At 42.1% G+C, this 18,750-nt stretch overlaps 1 protein-coding gene across 3 annotated transcripts in view; it reads right to left on the reverse strand.

Annotated features, from left to right (window-relative positions):
* The window catches only part of COL9A1 (collagen type IX alpha 1 chain), a 90,289-nt gene that overhangs the window by 24,663 nt on the left and 46,876 nt on the right, over positions 1 to 18,750 (reverse strand). For all 3 annotated transcript variants that reach the window (XM_086316747.1, XM_086316746.1, XM_086316745.1), the window contains 11 exons: positions 18,468 to 18,521; positions 15,549 to 15,602; positions 14,122 to 14,175; positions 13,953 to 14,006; positions 13,765 to 13,818; positions 12,922 to 12,975; positions 11,812 to 11,856; positions 10,725 to 10,778; positions 10,569 to 10,622; positions 1,096 to 1,149; positions 446 to 517 (listed from right to left, as the gene is read on the reverse strand). In XM_086316747.1, the coding sequence (XP_086172873.1) occupies positions 446 to 517; positions 1,096 to 1,149; positions 10,569 to 10,622; positions 10,725 to 10,778; positions 11,812 to 11,856; positions 12,922 to 12,975; positions 13,765 to 13,818; positions 13,953 to 14,006; positions 14,122 to 14,175; positions 15,549 to 15,602; positions 18,468 to 18,521 (603 nt within the window). The remainder of the gene's footprint in view (positions 1 to 445; positions 518 to 1,095; positions 1,150 to 10,568; positions 10,623 to 10,724; positions 10,779 to 11,811; positions 11,857 to 12,921; positions 12,976 to 13,764; positions 13,819 to 13,952; positions 14,007 to 14,121; positions 14,176 to 15,548; positions 15,603 to 18,467; positions 18,522 to 18,750) is intronic.

An 18,750-nucleotide genomic window follows, 5' to 3' on the forward strand; every position in this document is an offset into this window, starting at 1 on the left:
CAATTTCAAGTGAACCAACTCCCCTACTGGGCTGGTGAACAGGAACAAGGATGAATAATCTCCATCTCCTCACTCTCTAGCTGAGTCGCATCAGACCTGGAGAAACCCACAACTGTGCAAAATCACTGGCGACCTGAAGTGCCCTCTGACCACATCCATGTTAATGTGACGAGTAAGAGCAGAAATAGAGAACTGAATAGGAAGTGTGATTACAGCTGAAATTTTTCCTTTACTCGGCTTTTATTTTTCTTCCATCTGATAAATGATTAATAGGTTGTTTTGCTTCTTAATCTCAGCTCTCTGTAATTTTAGAAATCTTTCTTGATAGTTCTCTATGGCAATGTCTAGAAAAATTCTCCACTGGGCCAAAAGCAAGCTTGGCTTCTCAACATAGTAGAAATTACCCTTCCAAATAAGGAACTTTCCAGAGGGCTGGGTATCTTACCCTGTCACCTTTCATCCCAGGAAGTCCAGGGGGGCCAGGCAAGCCAGGGAGGCCGGGGCTGCCAAGAGAACCCTGAAATAAAACACATCCCCCAGACCTGCTGTTACTGCGACGCTGAAAGTACACACACCAGATGTAACTCATGCCTAGAAGTGCTGCGGTTGGTTTAACATTGCTGCTCAGACTTCCCACTCTCCCAGATCTCAGGAGAAGACAGTCAGGCCCTCCTCCATCCCACTTCTGAGCTCCCCGATTCCCGGGTTTGTACCCCTTCCCAACAGTGGGCTCTTTGAGCTGAGTCCCTGCCTCCCCAGCTGTGTAAACATCACCGCTGGAGAAGTGAAAGGCAGCTTTCACACACGGTTCTCTCCCAGTCCAAGAACAACCATGGCCAAATGGAGCACTTCGTATCTCCCCCAGTTTTAAAATAAATGCTACAAACCATACTGATTAAAATACCCTCTGAGGGTCTCCTAGATTTAATTTGAAATTCCCCATTTACATTTCACACATTCACATAGGAACAGAAACCAAACAAGGATGATTCGATTACCCGTTGCAAATTGCTTTTCTCTCTTTGCTCCCTTGTAAAATTTTATTATGTTTTGCATAAAGCAAATCCACTGCTGAGGACTAGAAATGCTACTTACCAGTTTACCCGGTGGCCCTGGGGGTCCCACTGGTCCTACTTCACCTCTGCTGCCCTAGAAACACACAAGCAGGACAGTCAACCAGGCGGTCTGCCGAAATGCAAATGTATGTTTACTATATCAACAAAGCAATCAAGCTACCTAGGTTTCTGTCTACACATATATATAAAGGTCACCAAAGTATTCTCCCCGTCTTCGACTGAAGGCAGAGACCTTTGTATAAACTGTCTGCAGCCTCCTCAGTGTTCATCCTGAGCTCTGAAAGGCCTTACGCTGCTCATTGTGAATAGAGACTGTTCGATAGACATCACTCCTGAAACATCTACAGGAAGTAGCAATTAGGAATTTTCAGCACGTACATCACCATCCAACTTAGATTATGGTTATTTGTGTACACGCTTTATCCTCTCATTTAGACTATGTGTTCTAGAGGTATACGCATAGTAAAATTTTGAATTCCACATAATTGTCTAAAACCCAGAGTAAATCTCAGGTCTACAGTACATTTTAAAGCAGTCGCTGGCAAATGACCTTGAACCTCAGAAGAGTGGAAAGACTCAGGACAGAGATGTTTGCCTTTAAATTACCTCTGCGACTTCAAAAGGACACATGTAGAAGAAATTCATAAAGTTTCCGAAATAATTCGTTGCGCCACTCATTCTACATATGTCTTAAAAGATTAAAGACTTTGGAAAGTACAGTTTATAATGTAGTTGCAGCAGAAGAACACTCTAATTTCATTCTGTGAACTAATTTCATTTTTTTATTGGAAACACTAAGCCCTTTGAGAAAAGGAATCATATGAACTCTTCCATTTCTTTCCCTGAGACTTTCATACACTTTTATGAAATCTGCTAAAAGCTTGTTTCATTTCTAATGAAAGTTCAACTAAGTTGAACGCTGAGGTTGCTGGATAAATAATTACATTTCCTGGATGATGTACATGAAAATGAAAGTAGTCTTTTGAGTTAGTTTGTGTTTCAAATGATATGACAACTTCATATTAATGCTTGATATTTATAAGTGCTTCTGATAAGATTATCCTGATCTGACCCATACACTATTCATTCATCTATAAAAAGAACAAAATGTCAAGAGCCATAAACTTTCTGCATTTTCAATTGCTCTAAAGGATCAAGAAATGTCAGCCAAATTACAAGCCTCTATGAGCTATAATTTCATGACAGCCGTTTCTTACGACTTATAGGTGATTTAAACAAAATGTTCTTAAGTGCTTTAAGCTAAAGCTGAAGCTCCAATACTTAGGCCACCTGATGCGAAGAGCAGCCAACTCATTGGAAAAGACCCTGAGTCTGGGAAGGATTGAGAAGGGGAGAAGGGAGTGACAGAGGATGGTTGGATGGCATCACCGGCTCAACAGACATGAGTTTGAGCAAACTCCAAGAGATAGTGAAGGACAGTTAAGTGTTTTACAAAAACTTTCATATGAATGTTCTGTCTAATGTATGAGTCTGAATGACACATTGGTCCTTAACCCTTATGAGCAGCCTGGAAGCCCAAAGCAGTGCCTCATGAGGACAGATGCTGGAAAGAGGCAAGTCAGGTGAAAGCCAGCCACTATGATAGATTGTTCTTTGTGTCTCTACACAGAAAGGTTGGGTTTTACCCCATTACTTTGCTCCAGAACTTTGAAGTTCAAGGTAGATTTTCTTCAGTATATCTGCTCTGCTGGCATTTTCTAATTATTTCTGAATTGCATCCTGATTAAGATCCTAAATATCATTGGGATAAAATTACCTTAATTCACAGAACAACTAATAGTCACTGGTGGAAAAGATAATTAATCGTGTCAGAAAGGGAAAGCAAAGTTCTTGACACAACCTCAAGTATTCATTTCTAAGTAAATGAACCATTATGTCATCCTATCCCAGACAAAGATGATTGATATACCTTTTTTTGTCTTCCACAAACCAAAGGGCTAAACGAAAATAAAGGATTATGTAACCTTTCACTTACTTTTTGGAGAGATTAATCATCTTTTCAGGCAAATACAAAGATTCTCTGCTGGAATCTTATTTTCTCTGTCTTTCACGAGCTGGTATTATCCAGTTCCTAGTCTTTTCCAAGCCCCAGCAGCCCTTGGTAAAACCAATAAAGAGCTCAGAACCCAACCTAGGTAGCCCACGCTGCTGACCTACAGCCACAACAGGGCCACACACAGGTCCGAGGGAGGGGTGGGTGACGTGGTGAGCAGTCACTCTCCCGCCCCTGCACAAATACACGGCATGTGGGGCTTTGTTTTTATTTTACTTCTGTCCTATAAATCCTTTGCCATTCTGAACTTAGGCATTTCTATAGAAATTATTTCACTGTGAAAAAAAAATTAATGTTTATTTTCACAATGACCAAACAGCTATAAATGTTAGGGCAAGATATTCTCATGGCCATTCTGAAGATTTCTATGTGTTCTAAAAACATGCATATTCTTCCCCTTAGTTCTTTAATTTCACGTGTAACTAAGATGAGCATGAGCAATCAAGACAGAAACAGTAATCTTTAAAAACACAGGTTAAACTAAATACATCCTGCAGGGAGCCATTCACCCTAACCTGGTAACCACACGTGTGCTAAATAAATGATAAATCTCTAATGTTTCAACAGCTGTAGTGAAGCCATATTTTCAGATGTGGCCAGGGAGGTTGGTAGGGAAATAGTTATTCTGCCACATGGCTGATATTGCAAACCTCATGACAAAAGTCACGGCTTTTAACAAGAGAATTGGAAGGAACCAGAACAAAAGGCAAAATCCTACCACTGAAAATGTGAAGACCATTAAGAAAATGCTCTATTTTTTCTCTTGAGTGCTCTGAGCCACCATATGTATCTCCAACATGTTAAGATACATCTGCCAATTCATCTCTATTTAAGAAGTCAATCAAAGCTTTAAAAAAGATGCAGATTTCTACCAGTAATTGCCAACTCTGCCCAAGCATCAGAATCCCCTAAGCAGTTGTTAGAAATATATTTCACTGGTGTCTTCACCACCCCACCTTTCCATTCCCCTCCACCGCCCACCCCTCAGCCCCAAGTCCTGATTCTGAAGGTCTGGGTAAGACCCAGGAATCTGTTGGGGGTCGTGTTCTGTTTCAATGTCTTCACCAGCTTTGCTTAGACTTTTGTTGAATGCTCACTGCAGAAGTTCCATAAACACTAAACTCTTAAATTTGCTAAATATGTTTTGTATTATTAGAATTTGCCAAGCTAACTTCAAACAAACGATATCCAGCAGAGCCTTGACTTTGGAGGCACTGGAGCATGGAGGTGAGGATCTGGACACTCAGCCCCAGGACCGGGTCTGAAGTCCAGCTCTGCTGTGCACCAGCTCAGTCCAGGCAGGCACCTCAACCCTTCTGTGCTAGTAACAATAGTGTTAGCCGCTCAGTCGTGTCCAACTCTTGGCAACCCCATAGACTGTAGCCGCCAGGCTCCTCTGTCCATGGGGTTTTCCAGGCAAGAACACTGGAGTAGGTTGCCAATCCCTTTCTCCGGGAGATCTTTTTGACCCAGGGATCGAACCTGGGACTCCTGCATTGTGGGCAGATTCTTTACCATCTAAGCTACAGGGAAGCTCTTCATCTGTTTCCTCATCTGTTAAGAGGGTTTTGAGAGGATTAAATAGATATATGAAGCACTTAGTACAATATCCAGCTCATAGTAAACACCACAGATATGCTAGTTACTATGCTTATCCAAGGTTTTATCCAAGAAATAAAGACATCAGTCAAAACTATGGTTTTCAATCAAATGATTCATTACATGTTCTTTGCCTTTCAAACCTCCCAGATTTCTTTAAAATCACAAGTCGTGCTTGGGGAAAAATGTCTCTAGTCCTCATTTTTTGAGTTTCTGTCAAGACCATTGATCACCAAGAAGGCACTCGTTTTATAAGCAAACACTAGCAGCTACTTTGCAAAGCTCATTTCAATAAATACAAATGGATACTTCAATACGGAAGTCTCCCTTTCAAAATGGAACTATCAGACTTCTAAAATATCACAGAAAAGAATCAATTTTATTACACTTGGGCTGTCATAATTATCTTACCAAAAGAGTGGGCTTTACTCTGCTGTGCTCTAGAGTGTGTTGGCTGATACATCTGCTCGATTACCCTAAATGCTAACTAGCTGAAGAATGAACATTATTCTCAGTACCTTTGCAGTTTCAGAAGAGGGAAACTATCACTATACTTAGTCTGCATTATACCCTAAGTGCTGATTTCTGGCAAAAATATGATTAACCTAGAAGATCAGTTATGATTCCTAAAGACTGTTGCTTTTACAAATCATTTTCATAGTAACACTTGCAGATCATATTAATCCTACTACAAGGATAATTTTGCCATAAAAATATTTTTTTAATCTATGCAGTTTTACCACATTGGATAGTTTATACTTCTCTCTAATGTAGGTTTAAATATCTCCTCACACAGAGAGGCAGACCACAATCTGCTCACACTGTAACCATCACAGCTGGTCCATAAAGCACTGACAGGAGTGTTCTGGAGTGTTCCAGAGCCTGGTGGGGCAGGAAGGTGGCGCAGATCAGTCAACAGCATACCGAGTGGGACCTCTGTGTTGAAGCTACTGTTGATGGGGTTGGGGTAGGGGACTTCAAGAGAAAGGAGACAGGCTTCTACACACACTCCAAGAGTGCATCAACTTCAGAAAACCTGGGCTAGATCAGCATGGCACTCATCCCAGTCAAAATCACAAGAGCAGAGCAAACCTAACCCACTAGACAAATGCTCTGGCAAGTTCTGAGGAGCCTGGAAGAGAAAAATGGACCAGGAGCCACTACTCAGTAACACCAAAGCAGAGGTCCCAGCCACCTGCTGGCTCTAAACTAGGAGTCCCCCAGATGCAGGTGTAGACCCTGCAGAGCAGTGTAACGGAAAAAGCCAGAAACACAAGCCAAGTGGGAAAGACATGTGCTCATGTGTACTCACTAGAGAGGCCAAAACGCCAATATTTTTTGCTGTGGCATTGGAAGTATTTGGTGGAACAATGGTAAGGAAAGTGGGGAACACAACTTCAAAGACATATTTCAGTTAGCCTTGATTCTTTCATAGGACACATCAGAAGTGGGTTTCATTTCTTCTACTCAGCTTCCCACCTTGAGATTTGCAGGAAAAACTGATCAAATTTTTGAAAAACAGTTGACATGGCATGAACTTACCTATGAAAATGAATTTAATGATGTAAAATGAAAGAACAAATGCCTCTTTCAGTAAGTAGATTTGGTGCTAAAATTCTGCTCCAGAACTATAATATTTATAACCTCCCATAATACTCTTCTGAAAAATTTATAGTAGGTGAGAAGTCAGTTATCATGAACAGAAGCAGCATGCCAAGAGTTATCATCCCTCCCACCCAATGCATCTCAAGGAATCTTTATCGAGCACAACCTTAGAGTGGGCCCTGAATAAAAAGACATGGGGACACAAACATGGATCAGACACGTCCCTGCCTCTCTGCAGTGTCCACACCATGGGGGCAACAAGAGACCAAGGGTTACAGGGTCAGAATAAGGAGAGATCATGTCTCTCAGAGGAATAGGGCATCATAAGAGATGACTGCATTGCAGAACTAACACTTCAGTCATATCTAGGAGGACACACGGGATGCTGAGTTAGAGAAATAGGGGAAAACCCCGTCCCAGTTGCAGGGTATCACAAAGTATAAACAGGCTGACTAAGAAGCGTAGAGAGTGTTTGGGAATTAGCAAAGTCAAGCTTAGCTGGAACACGGGCTCTGAGCAAGGGAGAAAGGGGAAATAAAACTAGGGGACAAACAGATGCTTTAGGATTTCAGACTCTTTGATTGTCCGTGGAAACCCACTGAAGGTTTTTAAACGAAGGAGAGAAGTGATGACGGAAACTGTGCTTTGCAAAGATCATCCTGGAGGTGTGTGCTGATGTGGAGTCCTACACTTCACCAGGCTTTTGTGTTTGCTCTCAGGACTGTGGGGACACAGTGGAGTTCTGGTGGTGCAGGACACTCCCCCCTGTGCCACAGTCCTGGAGCAGGAACAACTATCCTGGCCTAAAGACCAACAGCATCCTGCTGGGAGACGCGGGCAGAGAAGGAAAGATGTGAGCAGGGAAGGCAAGTCAGCAAATGATGCGGTAAGCAAGCATCAGGCAACCGCCTCAGCTGGCGCAGGAGGGCCAGGAGTGGGGAGAGGTGGGAAACGGGCTTCAGAAGAAGAGGCAGATGGGAGGCCATAAAGACGCGGTGGTCAGATAAGTAGGTCCCCCTGCAGGTAGGAACGTGAAAGAGGAGGAATACTGTGGCTTCAAGCCTCAGTGAGGAGACAGGGCTTCCCAGGTGACGCAAACAGTAAAGAACCTGCCTGCCAGTGAAGGAGACGTTAAGAGACGCGGGTTCAATCCCTGGACTGGGAAGATCCCCTGGAGGAGGGCATGGAAACCCACTCCAGTAGTCTTGCCTGGAGAACCCCATGCACAGAGGGGCCTGGCGGGCTACAGCCTAGATGGCAAAGAGTCCGACATGACTGAAGTGTCTAAGTATGCACACACAAGGGCAATGGTGGGAAGAATACAGATGCTTACAGAAACTGAACAATCAAAATTGCAGTGAAGCTTGAAAACTTACACAGCCATCACTCCCTCTGAGTTTCCTCCCCACCATGAGAGGATGAAACACCGTCCCCAGCCCATCTCCTTCTGCAGCCCAGCTCAAGTCCATCCGTTTCTACACCCCATGGCCTGGAGCTGGGGATGGGCCAAGCCCGCTCCACCCACGAGGCTTGTGTTTAGTGTGTGATCCCGCCATCAGCAGGGGCCCCACCATCTGCAGGGGGTCCTGCCATCAGCAGTACGGTACTCAATTTTCTGCTCTATAACACGAATATGACACATGCAGTCCACTTTTCTAAAGCTCCAGAGCCCCTCCCCAACAGTGTTCAATCTTCTTGTGATTTTAGAAATGCGATCGAGCTCTGACCTCATTTCTTTGACAGTCAACTTAGGGAAAGTATTTTAATTAGAAATTCATAGACTTCCAGCAACAGAGGAGAAAAGGGTAAGTGAGGCGTGAGGGGCAGGAGCTAGCTTCTTTGGCTGCAGAGAAACGTCTGGAAACCGCCTGATAGAAGCCAGTGGACAGATATATGATAGAAGCTCCACTCTCAACTGGGATATTTCACTTTTCTGAAGCATGAAAAGCCTCACTCACATGCTCAAGAAATGCTCTTTAAAATGTAATGGTGGTGTACCTATGGCTGATTCTTGTTGGTGTATGACAGAAAACCACAAAATTCTGCAAAGCAATTATCCTTCAATCAAAATAAATAAATAAAGTGGGGAAAAAAGCAACGATGATGCCTGGAAACATTTCTGTGTCCTCACTTGGAGTTGTTTTTGTTACCCAGCAGGCTTTGAGAAACAAGAACTTAAAATGAAGACAAGGAAGAATCTTTTAAAGTTAAAATTGAGTGCATCAGTTCCTCTCTAAGGATTAAGGTCACTCTCTAAGATCACTAAGAATGTATCTAGTGAGAAAATGTACATAGCTATATTTGCTGCAAAATAAATGCACAAACTCACACTGAAAGAAGCATGGTAGGTTCTCAAAAGATTAACATAGAGTTACTACATGACCCAGAAACTCCTCTCCTACACAGGTACTCAGAAGAAGTAAAACAAGTCTGCACAAAAAAGTCTATATTTTCTACCTGTAGAAAAATGTTCACAGCAGCATTATTCATAAGGACCAAAAGTGGAAATAATCCAAATGCCCATCGATGGCTGAATGGATGAATAAAATAAGATATGTCTATAGAAGTGAACAGACATGAGTTTGAGTAAGCTCCGGGAATTGGTGATGGACAGGGAGGCCTGGTGTGCTGCAGTCCATGGGGTTGCAGAGAGTCAGACACAACTGAGTGACTGAACTGACCTGAACTAATAGAATTGAATGTTATTTGACAATCAGTATATCATGAGAAACGCTGGGCTGGAAGAAGCACAAGCTGGAATCAAGATTGCCGGGAGAAATATCAATAACCTCAGAAATGCAGATGACATCACCCTTATGGCAGAAAGTGAAAAGGAACTCAAAAGCCTCTTGATGAAAGTGAAAGTGGAGAGTGAAAAAGTTGGCTTAAAGCTCAACATTCAGAAAACGAAGATCATGGCATCTGGTCCCATCACTTCATGGGAAATAGATGGGGAAACAGTGGAAACAGTGTCAGACTTTATTTTTCTGGGCTCCAAAATCACTGCAGATGGTGACTGCAGCCATGAAATTAAAAGACGCTTACTCCTTGGAAGGAAAGTTATGACCAACCTAGATAGCATATTCAAAAGCAGAGACATTACTTTGCCAACAAAGGTCCGTCTAGTCAAGGCTATGGTTTTTCCTGTGGTCATGTATGGATGTGAGAGTTGGACTATAAGGAAAGCTGAACGCTGAAGAATTGATGCTTTTGAACTGTGGTGTTGGAGAAGACTCTTGAGAGTCCCTTGGACTGCAAGGAGATCCAACCAGTCCATTCTGAAGGAGATCAGCCCTGGGATTTCTTTGGAAGGAATGATGCTATAGCGGAAACTCCAGTACTTTGGCCACCTCATGGGAAGAGTTGACTCATTGGAAAAGACTCTGATGCTGGGAGGGATTGGGGGCAGGAGGAGAAGGGGACGACAGAGGATGAGATGGCTGGATGGCATCACTGACTCGATGGATGTGAGTCTGAGTGAACTCCGGGAGTTGGTGATGGACAGGGAGGCCTGGCATGCTGCGATTCATGGGGTCACAAAGAGTCGGACACAACTGAGCTGATCTGATCTGATCTGACAATAAAAAGGCATGAAGTACTGATACATGGTGCAGCATAGAAGAACCGTGAAGCATTATGCTGAGAGAAGCCAGTCATTAAAAAATCCACATATTGCATGATTTTATTTATATGAAATTTCCAGAACAGGCAAATCCATAGAAAGTGGATGAGTGGTTTTCTAGTGTTAAAAGGGAAGGAGGGGAAATGTTGAATCTGCAAGTGGATCTGAAGTTTCTTTCTGAGGTGATGAAAACATTTTAAAACAGACTGTGGTGATGGCTGCACAGTCCTGCAAATGTACTAACCTCAATGGATCGTACACTTTAAATGGGTGACTTGTATATGAATAATATCTCAGTAGAGCTGTTTTATATTATGGTAAAATACTTCCTTCAACACAGGAAGAATAGTAAGGGTCATCATGTTTCTTTTTTTAAATATTTCATCTTTATTTCCACTTTCTGGAGAAAAAAGCATATTGTATATCTAAATAGCATTCCTGTTTCATTGGTTAATTGGGATTAGCAAATGTCAGAAGGCATTTGTGGATGAGTGACTGGAGGAATGAATAAAGGAAGAAAGGAGGGAGGGAGGGAGGGAGGGGAGAGCAGAGGAGGCAGTCTGGGAGGGGTCTGCAGAGAAGGAATACTCACAGAAAGGCCCCGGGGTCCTCTGGGTCCCACTTCTCCGGGCGGCCCCTGGCGGCCCTGTTATGAAGAAGGCAGGCAGAGAAAGAGTTAAACTCCCCAACCCTTTGTTTCGCCAAGACAACAGGTTACAAGGCCTGAAAAGGGAACTTAGGATCTTACCGGTTTGCCAGAATTCCCCAATTGACCAGGCTTCCCTGGAGCACCTGTGTTACCCTGAAGGTAGAACACGGTAATTCAGACTAATTCAGAAAGTAAATAAGCAGAACGATCAACCTGACTTGCGCAGACCGGGTCTTTCCTACACTTACACAGCATTAACTTCCTGATTTTACCCTGAGAACGTGGGAGGATTTGGACTCTCTTTCTTGGTGTATACATCAAAGTTCTTTAGATTTAGGATACTGTTTTGTCATTCCTGGAAGTATGATAAGGTGTCAAAAATGTTAAAAAGTGAAGGTCAAATGTCAAAAAAGGAAGGCCTTTAGCCAGACAAGAATAAGAGAAGCTTTTTCTTTTTTTACAGTATTAGTTATATATGCCTTTCTTTATCATTTCCACCTCCAATACACTTCTTTGAGCCATTTTAACCTAACAGTGACACCACTAAAATTGTAAAGGATCATGCCAGCATGAGGAAACAAGGGATGAGCCAGCGAGCTCCGGGGAAAGCAGGTATCTGGGATGCCATCTCCACCGTCAATTGCTCATGGTCTGCTACTGGGGGGCACCTCAGCTCAAGACTGTCTGGGCCAGTATGACCGAAAGGCTGAAGCCACGTAATCCAATCATGACCAATTTCTATATTAGTCACAGTGTATCTGTTTTATTTAAAGTAAAGCTATATTTTGCAAACTTTTCTTTCAACTATTGTTTTTAAGTGCTTGCATATAAGCACCTAACATTGATCATTCTGTGAACAATATGCTTAATATCTTTAAGTTTCAGCTAAATCATCTTAATATTCATTGACAAAACCTCTGTGGTTTAATAATACCTTCCCTATTTTAAGTGGTAAAGAGCAATGAAACCTCTGTTTTACAGTGGCAAAGGATGACTCTTTCAAGAAGGAAGTCTGATCAGTAACACTTTGTCAAAGTACTCTTTCTGCAGCTGCAGTTCTCTTTGATTTCTCCTTAAGGTCAAATATAAATTCAAAGGCAGGTTGGAACTATTTTAAATGATAAAATAGATCAGTAAAAGAATAAAAATAGAGAAAAATATTAATTGCAAAGTTTTCATCTTTTACCTTTTCACCAGCAACACCTTTTGCACCAGGAAGTCCAGGTATACCCTGAAAGAACGCACATGGAACCTGTGTTCAATCACCTCATCTGACAGCCCATGAGATGCCAAGCCCACTGCACACTGCCAAGGGCTGAGGGCATCAGGACAACCTCAGAGCTGCAGTGCCGGGGAGGGCCTCCCGAGTTTCCCAATTCTGAACTTACAGACCTATCCACAGTATCCACAAGCCACAGACTACAGACCTATCCACAAAACACAGACCTATCCACAAGCCACGAGACTTTGGCTTGTTGTGTCTGAACACCCTGGAAGCAAATTCTAGCTCTAAACTAAAGTTACTTTTTAAGGATGAACTTCCAAATTAGAATCTGGTACTATTTTCAGGTCAACAGGAACTCTTCCTGGCATGATTTCATGTACAGAATACAAAACAGGAACCTGTCAGTAAAGCTCAGCTGCAAGCAGAAAAACAGAATGGCAGGAACATCCTGGGTCTAACTGAGATTTGGTGCTATCTGGAGGCCTGATATTCTCTGATTATTTTTAAAGTGTCAGATATCATAATAAACCAGAGGGCAGTCCTCAGTACTACCAAGTAGCCCCTTTAACTTGAAATATGTGCCTCCAAAGAGCCAAGAAAACACATAGGATAATCCACATGAACTTCCTGCCACAGTAATGCAGGAAAACACCAATTTGAATAATTCAAAATAGCATACAATCTAAAGAAAAATTTTATGGCTTACATGGTTCCCCGAACACACTCTCAACCTTATGGCTCAACCCCAGTCCTAGGGCTTCAGAACCAGTTAAAGTAGGAGGAAGTATGAAGCCCAGACCACAGCTCATGGTTGGTGAAATGATATAAAGAAAACTGAGTGAACTAAACAGAGGAATGGATGCAAAATATAAAGTTAAATCTTAGTGTGGTTATTGGAGAAATAACTAGTTATTCGGAGAAAAAGCACAAAAATGTACAACTGTAAAAACACAAAATTAAAGCATCTTTTCTTCCTCAGAACTTATCAAAACATACATGTTTTCTCCCCCAAATGCACATGTTCAAAATATGTATATAAAACAATCAACATTTAAATACTCAAATACTTACAGGTAACCCCTGCAAACCTGCTTCACCAGGAGGCCCGGGTTTCCCTGGTTCCCCCTGAAAAAAAAAAAGTTTTTGTTGAACCTGTATGAACTATTGTCTTTCTTTTAAGAAAAGGAAAGACAAAAACCTTCTAAGCAAAAGGGTTATCTGCATAGCTGACCTTACATGCACTTTTATAATGTGACCTTGTTCAGGATGGGAAGGTGGGATAGGACTTAGGATGGAAATGCCATCAAAATATGTGATTTCCTCCTGCCTACGTTCATCAACAAGGCAGTTTTACTGAGCTTCTGAAAATAAGCAAACATTCTTTTTGTTGTGTTTTTTTTTAATTGAAGTATCATTGATTTACAATGCTGTATTAATTTCTGCTGTACAACAAAGTGACTAATATACACATATGTAGATTCTTTTTAATATTCTTTTTCATTATGGCTTATCCCAGGAGACTGGATATAGTTCCCTGTGCTATACAGTCAGATCTTATTGTTTATCCATTCTATATATAATAGTTTGCATTACCATCCCCAAACTGCTAGTCCTTCCCTCCCGCACGGCAACCACAAGTCTGCTCTCCATGTCTGTGGGTCTGTTTCCGGCTGGTAGATAAGTTCATTTGTGCCATATTTTAGATCCCACATGTAAGTGATATTATATGGTGTTTGCCTTTCTCTTTCTGGCTTCGAAGAAGTATTTTGAATTGACCCTTGATGTAAAAAACTAGAAGGAGGGAAAAAAGCCAAAGTCAGCTCATTACATGTCCCAGTGACATAGTGATGGAAGCTCCTTGGCGGGCCAGGGCGGAGACCACCCCATCGCCCTGAGACTAAATTGCACGGCTACCTTTGTTCCCGGCATTCCAGGTATCCCGTCACGGCCATCCACACCTGGCAGGCCCTAAAGATGCACAAAGAAACACAGTGTCCCTTAGAAACACATCCCTCTTCCTTTCATTCTTTTCTAGATATTCTTTTCCTTATTACAATAACCACTTTGAAGAATGCGCTTGATGACTACAGCTCAGGACTTACCGTGTCCCCTTTGGGCCCAGGGAGACCAGGAATTCCTGGAGAACCTTGTGGCCCCTGCAGGGCAAGAGGGAGGAGACAGAACAGAGACAGTTACCGCGTGTACTCAGGTCACGTCAAGGAGATCCGCACGACCTCTATGCTGGTGGTGATTAACGTGGATTCGACTCACTCTGTCTCCCTTGGGACCTATTTCTCCTGGAGGTCCTCGCTGTCCTTGGTCACCCTACACAAAAATAAAATTGTGTTCATGTGAGCAGAAGTAACTTATTGATAGGCTTTTGAAATGATAAAATTCTATCCAAATTATCTTACATTGCTCTTTCATCTCAATGGCTTTGATTTATCATGGATGCCTCAAGAAACCTTTTTATAAAAACTATATTGTCCTAAAAATTGATGTTACCATAAAGATCACCAAGACAATTGATTTCACTGTGAATGCATAATGCTTCTGCACTCTTCGGATAAATAGGTATAATAAAATCAAGGTCTACAATGCAGGTAGCCTTGACATCAGGAACTTTGTCCACACATCCTCTAGCCTCACTATCATGGTGGGTTGAGGTTTGGATGAGTTGCCAACCTTTTCTTTGTATTTTACTTACTTCCCAAGTCAATAATAATGATTTCTGTCAGAACTATCCAGCTGATGCTGATACATGGTCAAGCGGTAACAGATGAGAGGACGTGTCTTCCTAAAATATGGCTTTGGTTGAATTGCTGAGCTGCTATGAAACCTCAAACAGCTTCCGATTGCTACCAGATCACTTACGATTGCCCGGATTGGCATAAAACATTCTATAACGAGCTTCTGCCTTGTCTATTCCAGGTCATCTTCTAACAGGAGCTCAGGCAGTGGCAGCCCTATAGCAGCAGACCCCCATCACCCCAACAGGGCTGCTCCCTGCCTGTCCTTGCTGCTCTATCCCACCTCACACATGTTTGCAGGTCCACCTTCCTCTAAGGTCTGCTTGGCGCACCATGTCTGCAGCTTGATCTTATGATGTTATCCCCCAATTACATTCCTTCTTTCCCACTGGACCTTGACAGTTGGAAATTCTATTTCACTTACACCTTTTCTACTTTTTAATGTGGTATGAGTGAGTATCAACGAACCATTTTTGGTTTATTTACTTCCAGAAAAGGTGTGAGGCAGTCCACAATAAGGACACATCTACACATGGACATCAAAATATCAAATAATGAGATCAGAAATCATATGAGAGGAAAAGCATAGAACTACCCAAGAAATTAAAATGAGAGAGTTACTGTGACTCCTGGCATCCTGGCAACCAGAGTGAAAGGGAAAAACACAGCAAGCAAAAAAAAAAAAAAAAAACAATTTGACTAAACTTATGAGAAAAAACAAGACCATGTCAAGTCAGAAGAACATTTCTCTTTACAAAAGAAAAAAAGAAAGATGCTTGACTTAATTTTTAAAAGTTTAGTAAATACAAAAACTATTGCCCATTTTTCCACTTGATTCATATATAATGATACCTGCACACATACATACATACATATATTAATAGCAAAAAAATCTACCACTGATGATTGCTAAAAAATCTATCAGTGGATCCCATGAAAAGTACTTACAGGTGCACCAGGGAGCCCTTGAGGCCCAGGTTCTCCATCTAAGCCCCGAGCACCCTGCAAATAAACAAGACAACAAAAATGAACTCGAGATCAGTGATGCATGCTAAGGGTATTTCAGTCTTTCTAAAGAATTTCAACAGCCAGATAAGAAAGAGGCTTTGTGTCTTGTGTTGCAGTATATACTGATATTCATCAGTGAACCCAAGGAGTATTTAATCAGAAATCTCAGTGGTGAAAACACTAGTTTACATCATCTCATTCCATCAAAAGTACTACACCCAATCTTTGATACCACCTTGGATATCTTAAATGAACAAACACAATACCCACTCCTGATTGCTGATGTGAGCTACTTACTGAGAGAACCTGGAAACCCTATTGGCAAGGTTTGATCATCATGCTCTGGGGTTCCCAGGACCCCAGTGGGAATTCATTGATGATGAAGACCAAGGCGCCACCTAAATAGCAGTTGCCCTGGACCCTGCAGCTGCCACACCCAGGAGAGAGATTTCCGTGACTCTGAATTCCCACCCAGATTTAGAATCAGGACTCCAGGCTTGTGATTTGGAGGAATAAAGTGCAAAAAAGATGTGAGCATCCCCTCTTCCACCCTGAATAGACAGTAGGTTCAGTTTGCGTAAAGTGAATTGATCTGTTTTCTCCACAATAGCTTCACCCTACCAAGTGATGATGGCTAAAAACTACAGAGCTTTATAAATATAATTATCCTTAAATTATCTCTGACTTCCTTATCTGTGGTACACATCCCCTCCTTATTTTCATTATAAGGATCAAAACATGATTTCAAAACAAAAATATGGGGATTTTAGTGCTCTCCATCTATGCTACATAGCAAACTACAACCCCCTCCCCTTGTTGAAATCTTTTTCTCATTTACCACTTGTATGAGAAGGCAGATGGGCACTTGAAGAGAACAATCCCTCTCCTAATGAACAGGCTTGGGAGAAGGAGATGATGAAAGAAATTAAAAAAAAAAAAAAAAGTCAGAAAGGTATTGGGTAGATGTTAAGCCAAGAAAACCAGGTGGATGGTGTCTGCAATAAGAATTAAAAATTAGCAAACCTTTGATAGAAGGTTCAGGCATGGGTAGAATCAAAGAAGCAGCAGAGATACCTACAGAGCCTTGAAAGTCTTTCATCCCTAAAACCTGGAATAGAGAAGAAGGTATTCTCCATCCACCAGGAAGGAAGAGGTTTGGGAGACCTGTAAAAGCCTTTGAATTCATAGCTCGTGTTGCTGGGAGGTAGCAGAGCCAACCCTCATATTACAGAAAGGCTTTGATGCCTCTCTCTCTCTTTCTCTCTCTCTCTCTCATTGCTGTTCAGCACCAGCTCAGACCCAAACTGCTGTTACTAGGTAACCACTGCATGGGTCTGAGTTCACCAGAAGAGCTTTTTTCTTTTTACTGAAAGCAATCTGACCACAGTCAGAGGCAATGAGAAAATTTTGAAAACTACCAAGTAGCAAAATACCTCAAATAAAGAGCATATCAACAACAGTAACTGGTTCCAAAATAAGGGTCACATATTTTAGGAGATGATTTAAACCCAGAAAACAAGCAAAAGCTTGGGTATCCGCAACTTCAAAATAAATGGGATTTGTTACTTAGTAACAGAAGAGCACCGACAAAATGTGACCTAAGGTAACATGAATACAGAAATATAGAAGTATGTTTTTAAAAACACAATGCTTTTAGAAAAGAAATGTTCCACAGGAGATGGAAGAGGGAGCCAAGTACAATGAGAAAACCCAAAGAGACAGAGAAAAAGTTGAAAAAAAATGACACTGAAGGAATTATTCACTGCTTATTCACAAAGCAATTCCTTCAATCCACAAAACCGTGCATCTATTTTCTTAGAAGGTTGGAGTTCTTTTACTGAGTGCCTGCAGTGTGCACGTTATCCTTTTCTGGTTGTGAATGACAGGCTGTGTGTTTCTGTCTAGAGCAAGAAGGATTAGTTTCAGCGGTTCTGTGAATAAGGTGAGGGTCAGACGGGGTGATGGGCAAAGTGCCTTCTTCTTAATTTTCTGCTGCTGCTGCTACGCTAAGTCGCTTCAGTCGTGTCCGACTCTGTGCGACCCCATAGACGGCAGCCCACCAGGCTCCTCCGTCCCTGGGATTCTCCAGGCAAGAATACTGGAGTGGGTTGCCATTTCCTTCTCCAATGCATGAAAGTGAAGTCGCTCAGTCGTGTCTGACTCCTAGGGACCCCATGGACTGCAGCCTACCAGGCTCCTCCGTCCATGGGATTTTCCAAGCAATAGTACTAAAGTGGGTTGCCAGTGCCTTCTCTCTTAATTTTCTGGAGCCCTACAAATGGATTTTCTTAGTAGACTTTCTAAAAAAGTGCAGACCGTTTTTTTAAAATCCGAGAGGTAAGACACACCCCCTCACTCATGTAAACACACACACACACACAGAGCAAGAAACATTTCTGAGCTCATCATGAATGTTCAAGTTTGAGCTGTTTTCACGTTTGTTATCCACTCAGCCAAGCAATCCCTGCCCTGCCCTCTCCACCAATGACCACGCCTCCTCCGTCTGGCCAGGCATTCTGCCTTCCCCCCTTTTCCACCCTCCTCCGCCTCTGCCCTGCACCCCAGGTACTGTGTCAGTGTCAACTACTGACAATGACAAGATACGACATACAACAGCCTGCTTACTCCTGCCTGCCCTCAATAACTTAAGATACACAGTACATAACAAGTATCCCGTGGATGACTCATTTCTATCATCTATGTTTATAACAGAAATGTAAGAACCTAACCAAACTTCTACAAAGCACCCAGTAAGAGATAAAAAAAGTGATGCTGTTGAAGATAAGAAGATATTCTGAAATGGCTCAAAACGTAAACATTTATGTGTATTTATTTTGCTGATCAGCATCATCATCTTACCTTTTCCCCTTTCTCGCCAGCTACACCGGTGATGCCTCTCAAACCTTGAGCTCCCTTGAAAAGTAAACAAAAAGAGAGAGAAGTACATTCTTTGAGCTGAAGCACATATGCTTTGATGTCATCACAAAAGCTGATCCAAAAGAAGGACGCTATCATAACCAAAAGTAACAATGAGAAGAGAGACACGCTTTCCTAAGTTAGAAGAAAAATCCAAAAGGAATTCTGCTGGTGGTAAAACTCTTTTTTTAAAAATGCTGGAGATTTATACAAATCTGGAATTGGA

The sequence above is a fragment of the Bos grunniens genome, chromosome 9, assembly GCF_055505025.1.
Source record: "Bos grunniens cultivar Pamir isolate PY7600 chromosome 9, Bosgru_T2T1.0, whole genome shotgun sequence".
Taxonomy (NCBI): domain Eukaryota; kingdom Metazoa; phylum Chordata; class Mammalia; order Artiodactyla; family Bovidae; genus Bos; species Bos grunniens.